This window comes from Oryctolagus cuniculus, chromosome 4, assembly GCF_964237555.1.
Source record: "Oryctolagus cuniculus chromosome 4, mOryCun1.1, whole genome shotgun sequence".
Taxonomy (NCBI): domain Eukaryota; kingdom Metazoa; phylum Chordata; class Mammalia; order Lagomorpha; family Leporidae; genus Oryctolagus; species Oryctolagus cuniculus.
Window position 1 is genome coordinate 152,903,809 of NC_091435.1, and position 22,386 is coordinate 152,926,194.

The window sequence follows — 22,386 nt, forward strand, 5'->3', positions numbered from 1 at the left end:
TGCATGGGTGCAAGAGCCCAAGGACATGGGCCATCTTCTACTGCTCTCCCAGGCCACAGCAGAGAGCTGGATTGGAAGTGAAGCAGCTAGGAATTGAACCAGCGCCCATATGAGATGCCAACACTGCAAGCAGCGGCTTTGGCCACTACACCACAGTGCCAGCCTCACAAAGATCTATTTTCAGCTAACTTCATACTCATAAGATTAACCCTACACAAAGTAAAGAGTTCAACAAATAGTATGAATAAAAAAATGAACTACCTTGGTTAAAAATTTTGGTTTGAATCACCATAACTCTAAAGTCATAATTGTGAAATGTATGACATCTATAATTGTAAAGCAGTATAGGTCTGCATACATTCCTATGGACTTAATTCTAAGGGTACAGTTTAAAAACTTCCCATTGGACCCCAGATCCCCTTAAGCTGGGTGGTAAAAACAGCACTGTAAGTGTTACAGAGATCAGATGAGTAGGATTAAACGTTAAAATGATCACACAGATAGGATGAAGTGTTAAAATGATCATATAAATAGTACCAAGTATTTGGTAATAATAATAGAATTAAAAAGGAGTGAAATCGCCAGACCAGTGTGGGAAGCAGTCCATACAGCAGATTCATAGAATGACAATCGCCTTAAGTATCACTCTGACCTTGGAATCGGCACCTAAGGCATTCTGTTCTGCCTGAAAAGCCCAGGGAGCATTTCAGGCATGGAAACCAAGACACTGTGACAAAAAATGTTCTACATGAAGGACCTCTGTGGGTGAGAACCCAGTGGAAAGAAGTGGCCACCAAAAAAGCATGTACTTTTCTCTGAAGGGAGGAGAGAACTTCTACTTTGCTTACAACCCTGTAGAGTTTCTGGATCCAAAAGGCTTCCATAGCCTAGGCAGTTCATGTCAAGAGCCTCAAGTGATCACTGATGTCACATGTAAGACTGTTAATTGTTAAATATACAACAAGAGTCACTGTGCACTAACTTCCCATGCAGGACCTTTGTCCTCAAAGAGTTGTATTATGAGACTTAATAGTAAAACTTGTCCTCAAAGAATTACTTCATTTTAGTGTACTAAGTGGAGAATATTCTTATGTCTCATAAGTTATAGTTATGTCTAAGAGCTCCCAAATCATATCATTCTTCGGTTCTTCTTTAAAGATAATGCAATGACTTTGAACAGCTCTTTGTCTGGACTGTTGGGGGACAGTTTTTTTTTTTTTCCTCTTTTTCCTTCTCAAAGCATTGAACTCTTTACCTAGAATGGAGTTAATCTTCTGTATATAAAATTAAATGAAAATAGATCTTAGTAAAAAACAAGACTGGGAACAGGAGAGGGAAGAGGTAGAGGGGTGGGAGGGCAGGTATGGTGGGAAGAAATACTACGTTCCTAAAGTTGTATTTATGAAATGCCTGAAAATAAATCAAAAAAAGAAAAAACTTATGGCTTTTTTTTTTTTTTGACAGGCAGAGTGGACAGTGAGAGAGAGAGACAGAGAGAGAAAGGTCTTCCTTTGCCGTTGGTTCACCCTCCAATGGCCGCCACGGCCGGCGCACTGTGCTGATCCGATGGCAGGAGCCAGGTACTTATCCCGGTCTCCCATGGGGTGCAGGGCCCAAGTACTTGGGCCACCCTCCACTGCACTCCTGGGCACAGCAGAGAGCTGGTCTGGAAGAGGGGCAACCGGGACAGAATCTGGTGCCCCGACCGGGACTAGAACCCGGTGTGCCGGCGCCGCAAGGTGGAGGATTAGCCTAGTGAGCCGCGGCGCCGGCCATGGCTTGGTTTTAAAATGGGAATGAATCTAGTCATTTGTATTATTTTTAAAGATGTGTAATTATAAAATTGGAAGGGATTTTTTCTGCCATCTAGCCCAATCTCTCAATCATAAGGAAATCCACAGATGAAACTTCCGATGATGGGGGAATTGCTGTAGCACTGGAGCAAAGATATGCTCACTCAACGCTAGGACAACTACATTTTTAATTTTTTTAAAGATTTATTTATTTGAGAGGTAGAGTTACAGACAGAGATAGGGAGAGACAGAGAGAAAGGTCTTCCATCTGCTAGTTCACTTCCACAAATGGCCACAACAGCCTGAGCTGAGCTGATAAAGGCCAGGACCCAGCAGTTCCTCCAGGTCTGCCACATGAGTGCAGGGGCCCAAGCACTTGGGGCATCCTCAACTCCTCTCTCAGGCTACAACATAGAGCTGGATCAGAAAAAGAGCAGCAGGAACAGGAACCGGTGCCCACATGGGATTCCAGTGCCAAAGGTGGAGGCTTAACCCACTATGTCACAGTGCCGGCCCACAACAAAGGATTCTTTACTCACTGATTCAAAATGCACCTTTGAAATTCATTTACTGATCCATTTCTATTTTTTGAAAATCATTAAACTAGGAATTAATGATCACATAATTAAGGAACTCAAGTAAATGTGTAAACTGAAGAAAACTAAAACATATAACAGCTAACTTAAATTTCCTTGAAGTGAACACTTAAAAATCTAAGAACATTTAGGTGATGAGATAATGCTCTGATCATGTAGAACACAACAGAGCAATAACAAGAAACACACCCAGCACATGTGGGTCCCAACTAGCTAGGACCTGTCGGGCAGCCGAGAGGACACACCCTTTGGGTGACAGCTGACCTCAGGTGCAGTGGGCTAGCCTCCCACTCTCTTAGCACTTTGCTTCCAGAAAGCACAGTTTGGGAGGCAAGAGGATCTATGACAATAGAGTTGGCACAGGCAAATCAGTCAAACCTCCTGTCCTCAGAATTCTTTCAATAGCTTAAAAAAAACAGAGGGAAGAGGGACTATCAGTGTTGCATGATAAAAAAATGATGATGTACAATCTAAATCAATGACTTAAATGTATAGCTAAAAACCTTGAAGAAACCCTCCCCACGTTCCAGTCTGCCTACTTTGCTTTTCTTTCTCTTCCCGTCTTTTTGTCTTAAGAGCAGCAAATTGCACTGGTGAGGGGCAGGCAAGGGAGTGGCTAGGAGGAGATAGAATTAGGTTAGACAGGCAGAATGCCAAGGTGGTTGAGGAGAGCCATGAGAAAGTCTATCCCACCAACAGTGCAGGAAGGAGGTCCTCATCCTGCCGCCAGCACTACAAGTTGCAGAAAAGCATACTTAGAGAACTGATCACTCTCCCCTGAATTTTACTATTATTGTTTACCAAGAAAAGAAAACAGCGAGAGTGAAAAGGAAGAACATCAGAAGCCATAGGTCCTGATTTGGCACTGCTGTCATAGATCTCAAGAGGCAGACATCCACCTGCCTGATGCTGACCAAGCAAGAAGACGGCTCCTTAGTATCAGCTAATCCACAGCAAGAGACATTTGGTGCACGGGCATGGATGACTCTGGAAGGAATCCCTCCTGGCTAATTTTCAGTTTCAGGGGGTGATATTATTCATAATGATTCGGATTATTTAGAGATATGAGTTCTTACCTAGTATTTTATGATCCTTGCTTTAACATTATTACTTAATTAAAGTTTACAAAGTATTTCCTACGTTCCAGGCATTGTCTTACGTACTTTCCAAATAGAGATGCCACAGGTCATCCTATAAAGGAAGTCCTTTTTTTTTTTTTTTTTTTTTTTTAAAGATTTGGTTTATTTATTTGAAAGGCAGAGTTAAAGAGAGCGAGAGACAGATGTCTTCCTTATGCTGGTTTGCTCCCCAAATGGCCATAATGTCCAGGGCTGGAACAGACCGAAGCCAGGAGTCAGGAACTTCTTCCTGGTCTCTCATATTGGGGCAGGGGCCCAAGAACTTGGATTCTCCTCCACAGCTTTCTCAGTGCATTAGCAGGTAGATGGAGGTGAAGTGGAGCAGCCGGGACTAACCGGCACCCATATGGGATGCCCGTGTAACAGGCAGTGGCTTTACCCACTATACCTCAATGCTGGACCTAAGGGGATACTCTTAATTTGACTTTAATTCAACTTTTCTGTTGCCTGCTACTGAGTAAAAGACAAGATCAGGTTATTGTGCAATGAATGAGGAGTTCCAAATAAAATATATTATAAACAAAAATTGAAAGGAACTAACTCTAAAATATGTACCAAGCAACAACATAAAATACATTTGTAATTCTGGGTCTTCCCTTCCTTCTACTCCAGGTGGACAGATTTATCCTATCTTCAGGTTACTCAGCGAGAGGAATTATTTCTGTGCAGCATCCCTGCCTTGGCTGAATTCTGAGAGCTTACAATGTCCACTCTTCTCACTAGTACTATTTTTAACTGTTGAGGTCTCATTAACTTAATTAGGTCAGAGATTTTCTTTAATAAAAGCTGAAGCTACCCAGTAAACCTGTGATCTCTCAGCCTGTAACTCATTCTTTTTATCCCAGTCATTTTGAAATTATTTTTGATGCCTCTTTGAATTTATATCTAAATAGCTATATGTTTTAAACTGAGGTCTTTCAAAAGCTATAACATATTTTCTCCAACAAAGTCTATGTAGCATACTATTTAATTTTAATTAAGAACTAAACTTCTTAAAACTGGGGATTTTTTTTCAAGTCTACATATTTCATAGCTTAAATCGTATAAGAACCTTTTAGAAGTGGTACCTCGCTATAAAAAATCATCTATGAAATCATTAAAAATAACAAATAGTTGGAACTAAAATGAAAATAAAAACATTTTATTAAAGAAAGAAAATGTTACTGACAGAAGTTTTTAGAAATATACCCAAGTATACTTCAAAAAGTATGTGGAAAATGGAATTAAAAGAAAATTTATTGTGATGCAAAATGTCTTGAAATCCATGGTTTTTTCTTTATATACATTTTTCATAAACTTTTTGAACATCTCTTATATGCTTGGGTTTCAAAAAATTTGCTCACCAGATATAAACTTGCCTTTTAATTCCATTTTACACATTTTCTGATGTGTCTTCATATATAAGCAAAACAGTTATATAATGAATAATATTTATTTTTCTGCACTTACTTGTGGTACAAATCTATTCAAAACTACAAATGAAGAAAAAAGAAAAAAACAAACAAACAAACAAAAAAAACCAAACATGAAGAAACAAGAACCAAAAGTAGCCAAAATCAAAGTGCCCCACCAGTGTTTCAGCTATTCCTGCAATCAGTGAAGGCAAACATTATTAGAGTTCGTGGTTGATGAGCTCCTACATTTGATGTTTTAAAATGGTGTAATAAGTGACAAATTTTCTTTGGCAGCCTTGTCAAACTTAGGAAATTATGAGCCTGGAAGAGAGGTTTTCTTCCTTAATCCAGCACTTCATTTTTCTAACCCTTAAGTCAAGGAAGAATGCATGGTAGGAAGGGGGAATGCCATCTTGCATTGTAGACCAGATGAAATGATATCTAATGGTAAAACTCTGTCCTTCAAATAACTTTACAAAAGTCGAAAAAATAACTCAGATTTTCACACAGCATGTATTATCAGTCATCTCAGACGTCTTAAAAGCTTATCAAGAGAAATTTCTCTAGAAAACTTGCAACTACAAACATCTGTTTAAAGAATAGTTCCCAGAAAAGGTTTATACACATTAAGCAGAGACCCTTGAGCTAAAAAAAAAAAAAAAAAAAAAGGTAGAAACTTAAGTCTGGTTAGAAATCTATCAAGTATATACACTGTAATCACCGTTATGAGTGATACATATGAGATTAATTACCAAGTACACTTAACAATGAAGTACAATTACAGACATGAGTTACCAAAAGGCAAGAGGGAACAGCTTATTAGAACAATTAGCGAACAATTAGCTGTAGATACTCAACTTGACCCTGGCTTACTTGGTTAAGAAAAGAATTGAAGAACAGAGAAAGACTCAAAGTAGAGAGGCCGCAGATGAAAAATGGAGAGAAACTGAATATAAAAAATGGGTGAACTTAATTCTACGATTTTTACACATCCTTAATTATGCCCCAGTAAGTCCTGAAACATCCCCCACCAAGCTTTAGATCTACAGTTTTGATTTGAAGGTAGAAGTTACTTCCCTTCGGAAATAAGTGTGTTCTGCTAGCTAACAGACTCTAAGGCAAGGTCAATTATATTAGTTTTTTTTTTTTATACATGTATTTTATTTATTTGAAAGGCAGAGTTACACACAGAGAGAGAGAGAGAGAGAGAGAGAGAGAGAGGAGAGAGACAGAGAGACAGAGAGGTCTTTCATCTGCTGCTTCACTTCCCAGATGGCCACAAAGACTGGGGTTGGGCCAGGCTGAAGCCAGGAGCCTCTGCTGAGTCTTCCCACATGGGAGCAGGGGCTCAAGCTCCTGGGCTGTCCTGTGCTGCTTTCCCAGGTGCACTAGCAGGAGCAAGATTGGAAGCAGAGCAGCCAGGTCTCAAATGGGAGCCCACACAGACTGCCTGGCCTGGCCCAGCCTTGGTGGTTGTGACCATTTGGGGAGTGAATCAGAAGATGGAAGATCTCCCTGCCTCACCTGCTCCCTCTGTAACTCTGCTTTTCAAATAAATAAATACATCTTTAAAAAAACTGACTTAAATTTGGGTGGAATTTAATTCTTTTCTGACTTTTCTTAGGTATTATGTTATGTGTGTAAAGCTTTTGGGCAATATTTTTGTCCCTGTACACTTCGGTTCAGTTAAACACAGCACGACAACGGTCAGGTCATAGTTTTTTAAGGCTTCCTTCAGAGAGTGATCGGTCTAAAGGTGATCCACGTCTGGACAGTAACTTCAAAGCAAAGGTTGCTAACACGTTGTATTGCTTAAGATAGCAAGCTGAAAGAAAGGATTTGTTTTCTGTCCCTTTGTACTTGTCTGGAAGGATGTGATAAATAAATTTCTGGAAGGAAATGGTAAATAAATTCAATGTTGAAATAAGATCTTAGTAGCAGAGCTAAAACTATGATGAAAATTTTCATATATGCTATATATTTTAGAAGTACTTTCAAGCTAATTGTGAATACTTTGAAGCTAGATATTTTGGAAGAATTTAAAACTACTCAAGTATATTAAATAATAAATTTGTTTTTCTTCTTTTTTGTTTTAAAGACAGTTACAGAGAGGCAGAGAGAGGAGAGAACTTCCATCTAATGGTTCACTCCCCAAATGGCCTCAACAGTCAGAGCTGGGCCAGGTCAAAGCCAGGAGTCAGGAGCTGCTTCTTCCAGGTCTCCCACCTGAGTGCAGGGTCCCAAGCAGTTGGGCCATCTTTCACTGATTTCCCAGGTACACCAGCAGGGAGCTGGAATGGAAATGGAGCAACCAGGACTGGAACAGGTGCCCAAATGGGATGCCAGCAGTGCAGGTGGAGGCTATACCACAGCGTCGGCCCCACTTGATTGTTTTCATGAGTCCAATATATTTACCAGGTTCCAAAACACTAGGGGAAGGAATTTCCAACTTCGGGCAGAATTTTATGAAGGAACAAAGGCACCCAAAGAGGTATCCTGGTGTATGTTACATTGCACTGCCAAATATATGTTATATCTGCACTAAAATAAACTTCTTTTAATTTCATTTCTCATGAACCATTTTAGGCACCCTAATAGTTCTTTTGCTATGGTGCCTGATCATTATGGAAATCACTGATTCCTCAAAGTTCATAAGCCCAATAATTTAAAAGTTTCATACTCAAGTCTTTGCATAATTATACATGACTAGAATACAAGACAACTTGAATAGCAGTCCCTTTGTGTCAAAAGTACAGGAGATTAAAAAAAAAGAAAAGCAACATCATCATAAATCACAACAAAACCCAAAACCTAACAAAAAACTGAATTTTGTTACAATTCAAAGAAAATTGTGCCATTATCTTGGGTAGGAATAGTAACTGGTTAGTTCTGAACTCCAGAAGTCTGGTCATTTTAAAGTGGTTTCAGATTACAAAATAGAATAATGTCCAATTAAAGCAGGAGATTCCTGTCTCAGTTATTAAAGAACAAATAAAGAAACAGCAAACATACAGAAGATCTAAACAACGTGATCAATCAGCTTGACCTACCTGACATTTACAGAATATTCCACCCAACAATAGCAGAACATTTTTCTTATGTGCACATGGAAAAGCCACAAACACAGACCATATTTAGAACTAAAAAATAAACTTCAACAAAGGAAGAAAGGAAGGATGGGAGGGAGGGAGTGAGGGAAGGAGGGGGAGAGAAGGAGAGAGACTGAGAGAGAGAGAGGGAGAGGGAAAGGGAGGGAGAAAAAGAAAAAAGAAATCATACAAGGTATTCTGGATCATAATGGAATTAAACTAGTAATACCTAACAAACAGAAATTTGGATAATCCCCTAATAGTTGGAAATTAAGAATTATACTTTTAAAAAGTGGAAAGAAATTTAAACAGTGGAGCTTAAGAAAAATGGAAACAGTTAAAATTTTAGGGATGCAGCTAAAGAAGTGTTTAGGGATAAACTTACAGTATTAAAATCTTCTATTAGGAGAAGGCATCTGAAGCAGTGGTTAAGACACCATTTGTGACACCTGCACCTAATACTGGACTGCCTCCACTCTATTCCTGATTCCAGTCTCCACTCTATTCCTGATTCCAGCTTCCTGCTAATATACATACTGGGTGGCGGCAGATGGTGGCTCCAGTAGTTGGATCTTTGCCACCTCACTGAAGACCTGGACTGAGCTAACGGAGTGTAGCATTTTGGGAGTTGAACCACTAGATGGGAGACCTCTGTCTCTCTTTCAAACAAATTTTTAAAAATCTATTTAAAAAGAAGTAACATTTAAAGTCACTAATTTGAGCTTGACCTTAACTTGGAAGAGCAAAATAAACCAAAAGTAAGCAGAAAGAAATAAATAAGAAAGGTAAGAACTGGAAGAAAAGAAACAGAAAACAGAAAAAGAGAGCAAGAAACACATTAATCAAATCCTTTTTAAAAGCTAGTACTTTGAAAAGATCAGTTTTATTGATAAAACTCTAGCCAGATATAACTAACTGTTTTTTTTTAAAGTTGCAAAGGCAATTTAGTGGACAAAGTAGTCTTTCAACAAATGATACTGAAAAAGTTGTATATCTGTATGAAGAACAAACCTGTTACCTCTCACTTTATTTAAAACTGAACTCAAAATGGATCATAGGCCTAAACATATGAAACTATGAAAGAGTAAAGAATATAATGCTAATGGCTTAGGCAAATAGTTACTTGATGTGACACCAAAAATATTTTCCAGAAAAGAAAAAATTTGTAAATTGTATTTATGTAGTTATTTAAAAGGCAGAGATATGCACAGAGAGAGATCTTCTATCTGCTGGTTCACTCCCCAAATGGCTGAAAAGGCAGGGGCTGGGCCAGGCCGAAGCCAGGAGCCAGGCACTTTGAATAGGTCTCCCACATGGGTGGCAGGGGCCCAAGCACCAGGGCCATCCTCCCTCACTTCCCAGGTGCATCAGCAGGGAGCTGGATTGGAAGTGAAGCAACCAGGACTAGAACTGGAGCCCACGCTGGATACGGGCACTACAGGTGGAGGCTTAGCCTTCTCTTCCACAGTGCCAGCACTGTAAATTAGACTTCACAAATATTAAAAATATTTCCTCTATGGAAAACACTTAAGAGAAATAATATGAGAAAAAATCATAAATGAATTTTCCATAATATGCATTTTCCATGAACTTTTAAAAGACTCCTTGTATAATCTTTTAAGCTGGGAAAAGAGTACATGAGATTTTTTCAGGATTATTTATTTAGGAGGCAGAGAGACAGAGACAGGCAGGTCTCCCACTGTGGCTTCATTCCTTAAGTGTCTGTAATGGCTGGCACTGGGCTGGGAACTCAATCCAGGCCTTCTAGAAGCACAGAAGTAGGGAATCCAAATATTTGAGCCATCACCACTGCCTTCCAGGGACTATATCAGCAGGGACCTAAAGTCAGGAGCCACAGCCAGGGATCAAATCCAGGTTTTTCCACTTGGGACACATGCATCTTGATCATGTTTTTAACTGCATGGCTAACCACCTGTGCTCCCCAATATGTGTTTTTAAATCTTGATTTTTCATTTAAAATGTATTATAATCATCTTTTTATGGAATTATATAGGCTTTGAATGTATATATAAATACATTATTTTCAATGGATTTATTTTTCTATTATCAGAAATATATTAGCTCTCATTTCATATCACAAAAAACATTTTCATAAATAACTTACATACAGATTTTTGTTCCACTGATTTAAGATATTTATGTTTAAAAGTAGAATTGTGGGTCCAAGGTCCCTGTCTATCAGGCTTCTCACCTTCCCAACTGCTGCCCAGATTACTTATGTCAACAATGACTAAAATTTTCTCCAATACTTATTAATCCAAATGAAAGCTATATGCTATTTAATTTTATTTTTTAAGATATTTGAAGAGTTGAGAACTTTTCTTTTTACTTTATGGGTTAGTCTTAACATTTCTAAGAGTTCCCTCTAGAGAGAGAATAAAAGTTTGGTGTACATTTTCTATATATATATATATTTAGGTTTATTTATATATTTGAAAGGCAAAGTTAGACAACGAGGGAATGACAAACAGAAAGATCTTCCATCCACTGGTTTATTCCCCAAATGGCCACAATGGCCAGAGCTTGGCTGATCTAACGCCTTGAGCCAGGAGCTTCTTCCAGGTCTCTCCCACATGGATGCAGAGGCCCAAGTACTTGGGGCCATCTTCCTCTGCTTTCCCAGGTGCACGAGCAGGGAGCTGGATTGGAAGTGGAGCAGCCAGGACTCAAATTGGTTTCCATATGGGATGCCTGCACTGTAGGCAGTGGCTTTACCCCACTATGTCACAGAGCCTGCCCCTGTTGATCTTTTAGCTACTTTGTCTATGCACTGAATTTTACTGAGATGGAATCTTAGGGTAGTCGAATTTCAAACTTACCCTTCTAGAATATCCTCCATTGATACTTACAGAAACTCCATGGTCTTTGGAAAATAGCTAATTTATTTGTGCAAATGTTTCAATAGTCAAATACTTTGTCTAAAGGTTTGTGATCTTCACTTTATTTCTCCTTTCTTTCCATTCAGCCATTGATTCATGCATTCAAAAAATATTAACTGAGTATTTACCATGTGCCAGGTTCTGTTAGAAAAGCATCTGGTATATATTAATGAACAAAAGAGAAAAACTCCTTGCCATTGTACATCTTAGCAAAATTTGAGGCTATTATGTCTTCTGAAAATTGAATGTTTTGGGAGCCAGCACTGTGGCACAGCAGGGTAAGTTGCCATGTGTGATGCTGGCATCCCGTATGAGTGTCAGTTCAAGTTCCAGTTGCTCCTCTTCTGATCCAGTCCCCTGTTAATGCACTTGGGAAAGCAGTGAAAGACAGCGCAAGTGCTTGGGCCCCTGCCACCCATGTGGGAGATCCTGATGCAGTGACAGACTTCTGGCTTTGGCTTGGTCCATCACTAGCTGTTGGGGCCATTTGGGGAGTGAACCTGTGGATGGAAGATTTTTTTCCCTCTCTGTTTCTTCCTGACCCACTAACCCAACTGTAACTCCTTTATTTGCCCTTCAAATAAATAAATAAATCTTAAAAAATCGAAAGTTTAACGCACAGAAAGAGAGAGAGAGAGAGAGAGAGAGAGAGAGATCTTCCATCCATTGGATGATTCCCTAAATGCCTGCAGCACCCAGGGCTGGGCCAGACTGAAGTCAGGAGGTCCAAATCGCATCTGCGTCTCCCATGTGATCCACGCACTTGATTCATCAGAAGTAGAGCAGAGACTAGAACCCAGGCACCTCAATATGGGATGCTGGAGTTTCAAGAGGCACCTGAACTGCTGGGCTACACTCTTGAATATTTTATTAATACAACAGGATAATTTTTCCTTTCAATGCTTTCTTTGGGAATACAAATTTTTTTTGCTATTATTACCATTACTGTATTTCTTTAAGCAACTAGGAATTTATTTTAGCTGTTTCTTTTAAATAGCGTATAGTAGGATGCAGTCTATAAAGTCAGTCAGTCAAGAATATCAATGTCTCATCAGGTTAGCTTAAAGCATTTATGTATATAGTAGCAGACCTATTGTTTCATAGCTTTTTTATCTTCTTTTACATTCCTTTGTAAGCATTCCTTTCATTCTTTTTGTCGTTATTACTTTTTAGTGAATCTTATTAGGAGCTAGGTATTTTGCACAGATCACATACAAATGAACAACAATGAACCTTTACTAAATGCTTACAATGTGCCAGGTATTATACTCTATATAATTTTTCTTATTCACTCTCACAATCCTATGGCACAGATACTACTTTACATGGATTTTTAAAAACATTTACTTAATTCAGAAATGCCAGTGAAATAGGATATTTGATTTCTTCTATGTGTACTGATGAACTACATAAACTTTTACACTTCTCACTTTCTTCATTAAGATTAGGTAGATCTAAGGCATAAATGTTTTAACTTACTTTTTCTGCTCTTCAAATGATTATTGTTGACAGTTGCATTCAGCTGTCCAGAGTTAATAATTTCTAAGTGATTATGTTTTTTTTTTTCCAGCAGTCCTTTTAGACTTGTTCTCCCTTTGCTTTAATGTTTAGCTTTTATACACATCTCATTGGGAAAAGTATAATTTTACCCAAAAGGCATGTGGGTGGTACCTTTCCTAAGTTTGTGGATGTGTGACTTGGCACCACCTTTCCTTCTCATCCTGTGTCTATGATAAGATGAACAGTTACTTTGACACTTAAAGTCGGCTTTTCCACTTCAACAATTAACTCTTCTTTTTGGCAGGTCAAGTTTAAGATCAAGGTATCAGATTCCCATGATCAACAATCCCTGCCCATTTCCTTATTTTCTACCCCAGCAGTCTGAACTAAATAAGGCCAGTGTTGGATTCAGACATATTTAAGCCAAAGCTATGGTTTAATATTTTAGCTATACTTTTGCTGCTGGCTGGCACATCCTATGTGGAAGATTCTGAGCTCTTTTATTGATGATCTATTGTCATGGCAGGGCATCGTAGACTTCCCAGTGCACTTGAACTTCTATCTCTTCCTTATCAGGCTAGTTTCTGATCACCACTAAGCCCCTTTCAATTCCGGGGCTTTGGAAGCTTATCTGTGAAGCTCAGCTTGGCTTACTGTCCAATATGATACATAGTACTTTTTGGTGCTTTAGATTTTTTTTTTAAACCCCAACAGTCCAAGTTAAGTTAGAGAGTAGGGGTGGGGCATCTGGACAGCAGTTAAATCTCCACTTGGGAAAGACCACCTTGCAGTGCTTGGTTTGAGTCCCAGCACCTTTGCTTCAGATCTAGCTTCCTGCTAAAGGACACTCTATGAAGGCAGCAGAAGATGGCTCAAGTATTAGGTCTCTGCCACCGGGCAGGAGATCTGGATGGAGTCCTGGGCTTCTGGTGTGAGCATGGTCCAGCTTGGCTGCTGTGGACATTTGGAAGTAAACCAGCAGATGGGAGAAATCTGTCTTTTCTGTTTCTCTGCCTTTCAAATAAAATGGAAATAATTAAAATTAAAAAAAAAAAAACAAGAGTGAATGTAAGTAAGCTCAACAGTTCAAAGTTTAGCTTAGCTCTTTGATCTAAAGTAAGCTAGTGTAAGCCTTCATTTCTCACTTACAAAGTGGGGATAATAACAGTACCTAATCCAGTGTGTTTTGAGGACAAACAGGATAATTCATGGAAAGCCTTCAGCATAATGTTTAGGAAATACTCAATGAATATTAGCAGGTATGGATGATTATTTTAAGCATTTCATTTATTATTCTTTTTCATAACTGTTAATAAGTGATAATTCACCAGGAGCAAGGGGAAAAATCTCAATTTCTTTTTTGTGTGTACTATAATTTATTTCTCATATACCAGAATTCAGATCATGAATGGATGACAGAATATTTTTGTCCAATAGTCCTGATTTAAATATGATTTCCATGTGTGGTTAAATAAATATGATTGGGTTTACTGAAACTTTGGTAACGAATCCAGTTCAGTAAATGTCCTCATTGTTTTTCCCTTTTAAGGATATGACTGGACTCAACTAATAATTTTCTACTTTTTGCAAAAATGGTGACTGTCATCTCAAAACCTGTTAGGAGACTGGGTTTATATTTACGTACTGGGGAGTCCCTTCACTGCTTCAGAGCTGAGCAGGACTCACTATGCTCTAGTTTGTGCTCTTCAGTCTGCTAAAGGCAAGAGCTGAAGGTAGGTGGAAATGTCTACTTCATATTTCTGGTCTTAACTATGGCAATCTAATCTAATAAGGACTTCCTGCATCTAAACTGCTGCCTTTTACTTACTGAAGGACATTTCAGTGTGGTTTATGTATACAAGGAAAAAATATTTAACACTTCTCACATTTTACAGATGATCTTCAAGGTCAGGTGCTTTGAAAGTCAGCAAGCCCAGATAAGAATAACAAGTTAAACTTCATCTTTGAATTCTTCAATACTTTAAGTTATAATTCAGGATTGTCTACAAACAGCTTTTGGAAACAATTTGGCAACTACTGCATATCTGTGTTTAGTAATGGTGCTTTTGACAACTCAGTAGAAACACCAACATAGAGAAGTCACATCATTAGTGCAAAATTTCTGAATAATGTGATCACTAATTAAGATAATCAAAAACAAAATTGCAGATCATGAAAATAAAAACTCAACTTTCTCAAAAGGAAAAATTCTGGGAGTACATTCAGTGGTATATGAAAACAAGACTCATTGCCTTTTAATCCCTCATGTTTCATGTCTAATATGTTTAATATATAAAATAAAGCACTCTTGAACTATGTTTAGGACACTGTTTACTTAAAAACGTAAGTAACACAAATTTTAATGTGAATATTATATTGACTTCTGATGATTAAGAGTTAGATTTTTTAATCATATATCTACTTCAAATTTTAATTATATGTCTACTCCAAATATAAGTTTACGAGAAACTTAGTACTCACACATGATTATATGGTAATATGTCAGAATTAATGTATGTGACATAAATATATTTTAAATTATATCACAATATTTAGCAGATTTATCAATAACTAAGAATCTAAATTAACTTACTCATAAGCCACACAGCAAAACAACTGCTAGTCCACGAAATATGAAATAGACATGGAAGATGTATAATAAGCATTTGGGGGATACAGAATTCATCCCGTGAGTGTTATAAAGAGCTCATAATTTAAGAGTGCCAAAGCCCAAGTGTGTTATGAGGGTCTTTCCTCAAAAGTGACATTAATTGCACATCCCACAGATGCTTATTATGTACTCTATTTATATCAAAGTGTAAAATGTAAAAAATTTACAGATTCAATACATTTAAAGGTGTTAATAAAAGTTACTCTACCCCAGCAAATATAGTTAACTTAAATTTCAATTGTATTTTTTCTATAAGAGAAATACAGCAGTATTAAGTGAAAATAACATTGAACCTCTGCATGAATCTTCTGCAATGAAGACTGTTTGGACTTACAACATGGCTGTGATCAGTGACAGAAGTGTAACACAGATATTTTAGCTGCTGTTGCACAAACATAACCCCAAAGTGATGAAAGCATAAGGCATTCTTACTGTCATGCTTACAATGAAAACATTACAAAAATAACCCTGGAAATCTCTTCAGCAAGTTGGAAATAATGTAATTAAAACTTTGGTCATTGTGCGCCAACAGGTTCTATTATAAAACTTATTTTTTTAAAAGGCAAATACCAACCAACAATAAAAAGTAATTCAGGAATTTTTATTATTTGAACCAAAACATGAGCAACCTAAGAGCAACAGGAGAAAATTTTCCATAAATTTAAAGAAAAACCTAGTGCAAATCAATTTTACCATGTATTATTTTATAACATCACATGTTACTTGCAGGTTAATTTTAACCTAAAAGGGTAAGCTGATTTAACAATTGCTAAAAACAACAAAAACTACTACAAAAAAAGAATTAAAATTATCTAGGAGCTAATGTCCTTAAATATATAAAATAATAGCCCTAATCAGAAAACTATTATATAACATATAGGATTTCATAAGTACTTATTCTCATATTTCAAAATACATGACCATCAATTTACTTAGAATTAGGATAAGCTAATTTGAAATAATGTTAGCCAATCTTAGTACAACTAATATTATATCACTAATTATTAATTCTAATTTTAAGTAATGTTTTTAGCAAAATGCAGTACATAGGTTTACACACAGTACATCTCCCACCTCAGGAGACATGAGAACATATTCTGTCACAACTGGTTTAAAAAAGGAGTAACTAAAATTATTATTCTTAATGACAATTACAAATATTATGAAAGCAAATTTATTTCCAAAGTACCAAACAACTTCTACAGGCTAACTAAAATTAGAAACCTGCATTCAATATATGGTATAATTTCGTTTTGCTAACAGCTTTCCTCCACTATAAACATAGGAGCTATTGCTCATTCTATATAACTCAGTGATATTGCTAACATTTCACCATCCACATAATCATTATTGATATTTCATCATCCAATTTCCTAATTTTGTTGAAAACTTAATTTATTTGTCTATTTGAAAGTATTTGTTTTGTCTGGTGTTGTGTAGTGGGCAAAGCTGCCCCCTGTGACACTGGTGTCCCAGATTGGTGCTGATTCGTGTCCTGGCTGCTCCACTTCCAATCCAGCTCCCTGCTAATGCTCCTGGGAAAACTACTGGAAGACGGCCCAAGTGCCTGGGGCCCTGCACCCACGGGGGAGACACTCAGAAAGCTCCTGGCTCCTGGCTTTAGCTTGAACCAGCACTGGCCGGTGCAGCCATTTGGGGAGTGAACCAGCAGACGGAAAATCTCTCTTTCTGTCTCTCCCTCTCTATTTCAAATACATAAAAATCCAAAAAAAAAAAAAAAAAGTTTTGAGTGAAAACCAAAATTCTGTACATAGCTGGCATGCAAAAGTACATTTTAGGTGACACGATTATGGATCCTAATGTCGTCTTGAGAAAAAAATAGCTTTTTTTTTTTTTTTTAATTTGAGAAACACCTAGAGACAGAGAGAGCTCCTATACACTAGTTCACTTCCTGAATGCCGACAAGGGTCAGGCTGGGCCAAGTCCTGATTCAGAAGCAGGAGTGCTAATTCAGGTCTCCTTTGTGGGTGGCAGGAACCCAACTACTTGAATCATAACCCGCTGCCTCCGAGAGTTTGTGCTGGCAGGAGGCAGACCTGGGTATTGAACCCAAGCGCTCAGATGTGGCTTGTGGGCTTCTTAATCCTAACATCTTAATTGCTGGGCCAAAAGTTCTCAACTGCATTTTTATTAACTGAAAACTTGATCATTTTATATTTGTCCTCTGATGTTAATTTGCTCAAACCAGAGACTATATTTCAAGTATTAATTTTGACTGTAAAATTAACAATTTCCTTCCAACAAGAATACAGTGGTATCGGCAATTATTTAGATCAATAACACCTGTACAATATAGAATAAAAAATATTTCAATTTATATCCATGAGATACAAAGCTTCAATATTTATTCAGTTTGAAGATATACAATTATTGTGCCAAACAGCTGGGATAATTTCTAAAAGTTTACACTAAAACTCTATGCCATCTCTTTAGAAAGCACTGGCTTAAACGATGGTTGTTCCAAACAAGTGGAAGTTCATGTGCTTCAGTGAAGAAAACACAGGAAGTCAAAGAAAGCTAGAGTGGCTCATGAATCACATATCATACTCACACAGCCATGATACCCTAATTAAGTAATGGTAATGACAATGATGATAAAAGCATTTCCAAATATATAATGAATGTATCTTTCTTTCTTTCTTTTTTTTTTTTTTTTTTTGACAGACAGAGTTAGACAGTGAGAGAGACAGAGAGAAAGGTCTTCCTTCTGTTGGTTCACCCCCCAAATGGCCACCATGGCCAGCACACTGTGTCTATCCAAAGCCGGGAGCTAGGCACTTCCTCCTGGTCTCCCATGCAGGTGCAGGGCCCAAGCACCTGGGTCATCCTCCACTGCCTTCCCGGGCCACAGCAGAGAGCTGGCCTGGAAGAGGGGCAACTGGGACAGAATCTGGTGCCCTGACCAGGACTAGAACCTGGTGTGATGGCGCCGCAGGTGGAGGATTAGCCTAGTGAGCCATGGCACCGGCCATGAATGCTTACTCTATACTGAACACTATGCTTTTTTGTATGTCATGACTTAATTCTCACTTGCATCTTATATAGTAGGCATCTTTATTTTAAATTTCCATTGCACAAATAAAAAACAAAGGCTCAAAGTGGTTAGAAAGGCTTGTTTCCTGTGAAAGCCTGTGTGTCTATCTGCTATTTTATATTTTTTTTACCTCAGAGTTTGTAAAAGTCATCAATAAGAAATGTACAGATGGGATAACACAGCCTAGATAGCACAAAGGGCTATAAGAAAATTCAAGCACACAAACTTGCAAGCACCCCACAAATAGAAATAAAACCCAATTAAGACATGAAATGGGACACGTGAAATCCTTGCACTATAAAGTGTAATAAAGTTCAAGTTGAAACAATGAGTAACTTCTTCTTCAAAGTTTAAAAAAATATATATATATTTTAATAATGCTGATGAGAAAAATATGGGATGGACCAGCATTGTAGTGCAGTGGTTAAGCTGCCACCAGCATTGACGTGATCCCATACATGTGCCAGTTCCAGTCTGGGCTGCTATTTCCAATCCAGCTCCCTACATGCACCAGGGAAAGCAGCAGGGGATGGCCTAAGTCCTTGGGCCCCTGCCACCCACATGGTAGACCCATATGGAATTTCTGGCTCCTGCCTTTGACCTAGACCAGCTCTGGCATTATGTCCATTTGTGAACCAGTGATAGGAGATTCACCACCCCCTCCCCCCCATAACTCTGATTTCCAAATACATCAATCTAAAAAAAAAGGGGGGGGGTACATATACTATAGCTATGGTTACTGTAAACCCTAGTATTGACTGAACAAATTAAGAGTGAGTATGTGATGGGTCATGGACTGTTACTGGGAAGGAACTGGTCAAGATGTCAAAGAAACTATGAATGATTATAAGTACTAGAAAACTGAGAGACTAATGTCTGAAAGGAGACTAGAACATGCTGGTTAGGCATTCCTATCTCCAAGCCCACATCATAGCACTGCAGTATAAAAAGAGGCAAAGTATTGGAAAGCATTTCAAAGAGATGAAAATATGTTCTGTATCAATTTTCCTCAATATTTAAGATCAATCTCTAGACTTTAGCAAACAATTTTTGAAAGTTTAAATAAATTTTTGTATTCAAATATATCAATTCTCAAAGTGCACAGTGTAGAGGAAGATAGAATTTAATTCCTAACCTTGTCACTAGCCATTTTAAAATAAATGTTTATGTGTATAAGCACAAACACACTAGTTACAGTTGTAGGTGTAAATAGCAATTCATTAATAACCTACAGAGAGCTACCCAATACCTATGTATATTTCATTTCCAGTGGGAATGATGCAACCATTTTCAATGCTAAGGTCAAGCTTAAGTCACAGAAATGAAAACAACCATCATTAAAAAAGGAAATCAGACTTCCTTAACCATAGTTCAGGGCTTCCAGAGAAGAAAAATAATGGAGATTATTACTGACAAAAGACTGTGTATAATAAGAGAACATAAATAAAACACTCATTGATTCTCTTTTCTGGGTTAATAAATAGCCCCACCATGGTCTTAAAGTTTTGACTTCTTTGAGATTCTCTGTAATTCAAACAATGAATTCATATTTAGTGAGCACCTACTATATATAACTTAACAGTATCTTATTAACTTTACATTTTACCTAATGGAGAGGCAGGGTGTTGCTGAAAATATCTACCAAGAAACTGCTCTTCACTGGATATGAATGTTTTATAATTTCAACATAAAGGACTCTGTTGTCTGCAGCATTACACAGCTAATAAATATTAATTAAAACCATTATTTGTCTAATTTGCCACTGAAAATGTATCCCTCCCCATTTCTACAGAGTGACTAAGTCTCTATTCTGCTACAGCCTGTTATACAAGGAAAGGATAATAACTCTGATTTGACCTGTACATATTGTATACATTTGTTGAAATGTCACACTATGCCCTGTAAGTATGTACAATTATTAAATTAATGAAAAAAATTTTTAATTGTTTAAGGAGATACAAAGGCTAAGTAAACTGATTTGATCTTGACACACTGAATACATGTACTGAATTACCAGACTGTTCCCCATAAATAAGTACAATTAAATGTTTAAAATAATAAAAGAAGTTATGTAGCCATAGAAAACAAATGTACTGTTCACTGAGAGGGACGTCTGTCTTACCGGGAGAAATCCACCTCTGATGGTAGAGCAAAAGATAACCACATGAAGGGAGAGGGGAGTGTTGTGGGTGGGAGGGAAGTTATTGGAGGGGGGGAAGCTATTGTAATCCATAAGCTGCACTTTGGAAATTTATGTTCATTAAATAAAATTAAAAAAAAAAAAGATAACCACATGATAAAATGGAAATAACATGAGTATCATTTAAGATTGTTTGGGTTTGAGGCTGACTTCATGTATACACTGTCTGTGCAAGGCTGCACTTCTCGGAATGCTTTGTTTACTGATCTGCTGTTATCATCTTGAGGTTCTTAACTGACTTTTTTTTTTTTTTCAAAAGAGGCTTGTATTTTTCTTTTATAGTGGACTCTGTAAATTATGTGGGCAATTCTGTCTGGGTTTGAATTATGATGTCATTGTTTAATATGTGTGAAGTTAGTGTAAACCTTAGTTTCTTCATCTGTAACAAAGGTATAATACCCACCTAATAGGATTAGTGGGAATATAAGATGAGATATTGAATGTGAATATAATGGGCTTAGAACCTGGTACACAGGACCAGAAAAGAGATGTGAAATAAAATGGAGCTGGAACAACTCTTGTTCCTATTTCTAGGAATCTCAAACATTTAAAAACTTCTGTATATCATAATTATGTGTAGTTAAAATTTAGACTTTAATACTTACAAGCCGTATATCTGTGGTGCAATTTCTAGTCTGTTCAAGTGCATGTAAAGCTCAATATCATGCTTCTTCAGGAGATGATCCTGGATCTGGTTGACTTTTGTAACAATAGCAATTGTTGGCCCTAAGTCCTGTGGTCTAGCAAAGGGTATAGGGGTCATCAGCGTTTCTTTTCCCTAAAACCAGGAAAAATAAAATATGTGTTATTTCTTATGAGACTAACAAATATATGGACATAATTCTTTAATGAAAGTTTAAACAAGAACAAAAAGTACTTTAATTATCTCACGACAAATCCTTAAAAGGTAGAATCATATGCTAATAGATAATTAATTGTACTCATAAGGAAAAGGCCAGGAATTGCCTTCCACAGTATCTTCCACCTGCGTTCTCTGACCAGTTTTCTCTTGTGACAATAAGTTCTGTAAGGTAGTTTTGGCTAGAGGTAGTGGTGGCCATTACAGTCTCTTTGCCCACGGTCAGTTTATCTGATCAGCCATTGCATATAAATGGATTCTTGTGGCATAAAATTCAAACATGAAAAACAGTAAATGACAACTTTTCTACTTTGAGCTAACAAAACTATAAAAAAGGAACTCAGAATTAGAAAGGAAGAAGCTTTTGTCAATTTACACAGCCAAGTAAAATGATTTTAAAACTGTCCAGATCAAAAGTATACCTCACTTAAAAAATAAGACCTATGTTTGGACACCTATTCTTCCTATCCTTCCTTACCAAATGGAAGGGAGATTTATCACCAATTCCTAATGCTTTCATGTAAACTTCAGCTTTTCACGTAATGTCTTTCACGTAATGTCCGGTGATTTCTCCTAACAGATGGTGTCTGACCTTTCTCCTGACACTCAGTCCTCGGTTTCCACCTCTCCAACACTGACACTCACGGCACCTGTTGTGATTTTTGGTCTGCCATTCATTCTCAGTCAGCTTCTCTTCCGCTTTCCAACTGCTGTTTTTTTATATAGTTCCGGTGCTAGGTGCATTCTCTACGCATACTCACATGCTATCCCCAAGTGATCTCAATCACGCACTGCTTCTACCGATGCGTGTGTTCCCAATCTGTATTCTTAGCCTAGAACTCTTGAGTGCCTCCCATAAATTCAAATGTTGGCAAGAAGTCCTGGATTGCTATAAGGTTTCTAATTTTGTAGGCCTACAACTGAACTTAACATCTTCTGCTCAAAAACATGTTCTTCCTTTCACTTATGCCCACCTCAAGCTTCCTTTAAATTTTGCCAATTTTAGCTCCTCAGTACCACTTTTACCTGTCCCCTCTTCTACTGCCCAACTGTCACAATGTGATAATGTGATTTAGGGCCCTAATTATTTCTTTCCTCCTTACTGCTCTACCTGCCTCTAAATTTATTGTTTATTTAATCTTGCAAAGTATGCAAGGTGATCTATTTAAAGTAGAAAATAGAGCTGGCAC

At 37.6% G+C, this 22,386-nt stretch overlaps 1 protein-coding gene across 9 annotated transcripts in view; it reads right to left on the minus strand.

Annotated features, from left to right (window-relative positions):
- Positions 1–22,386, minus strand: part of TBC1D5 (TBC1 domain family member 5) — a 602,613-nt gene that overhangs the window by 204,716 nt on the left and 375,511 nt on the right. For all 9 annotated transcript variants that reach the window (XM_070072843.1, XM_017346738.3, XM_008266048.4 and 6 more), the window contains one exon: positions 20,943–21,115. In XM_070072843.1, the coding sequence (XP_069928944.1) occupies positions 20,943–21,115 (173 nt within the window). The remainder of the gene's footprint in view (positions 1–20,942; positions 21,116–22,386) is intronic.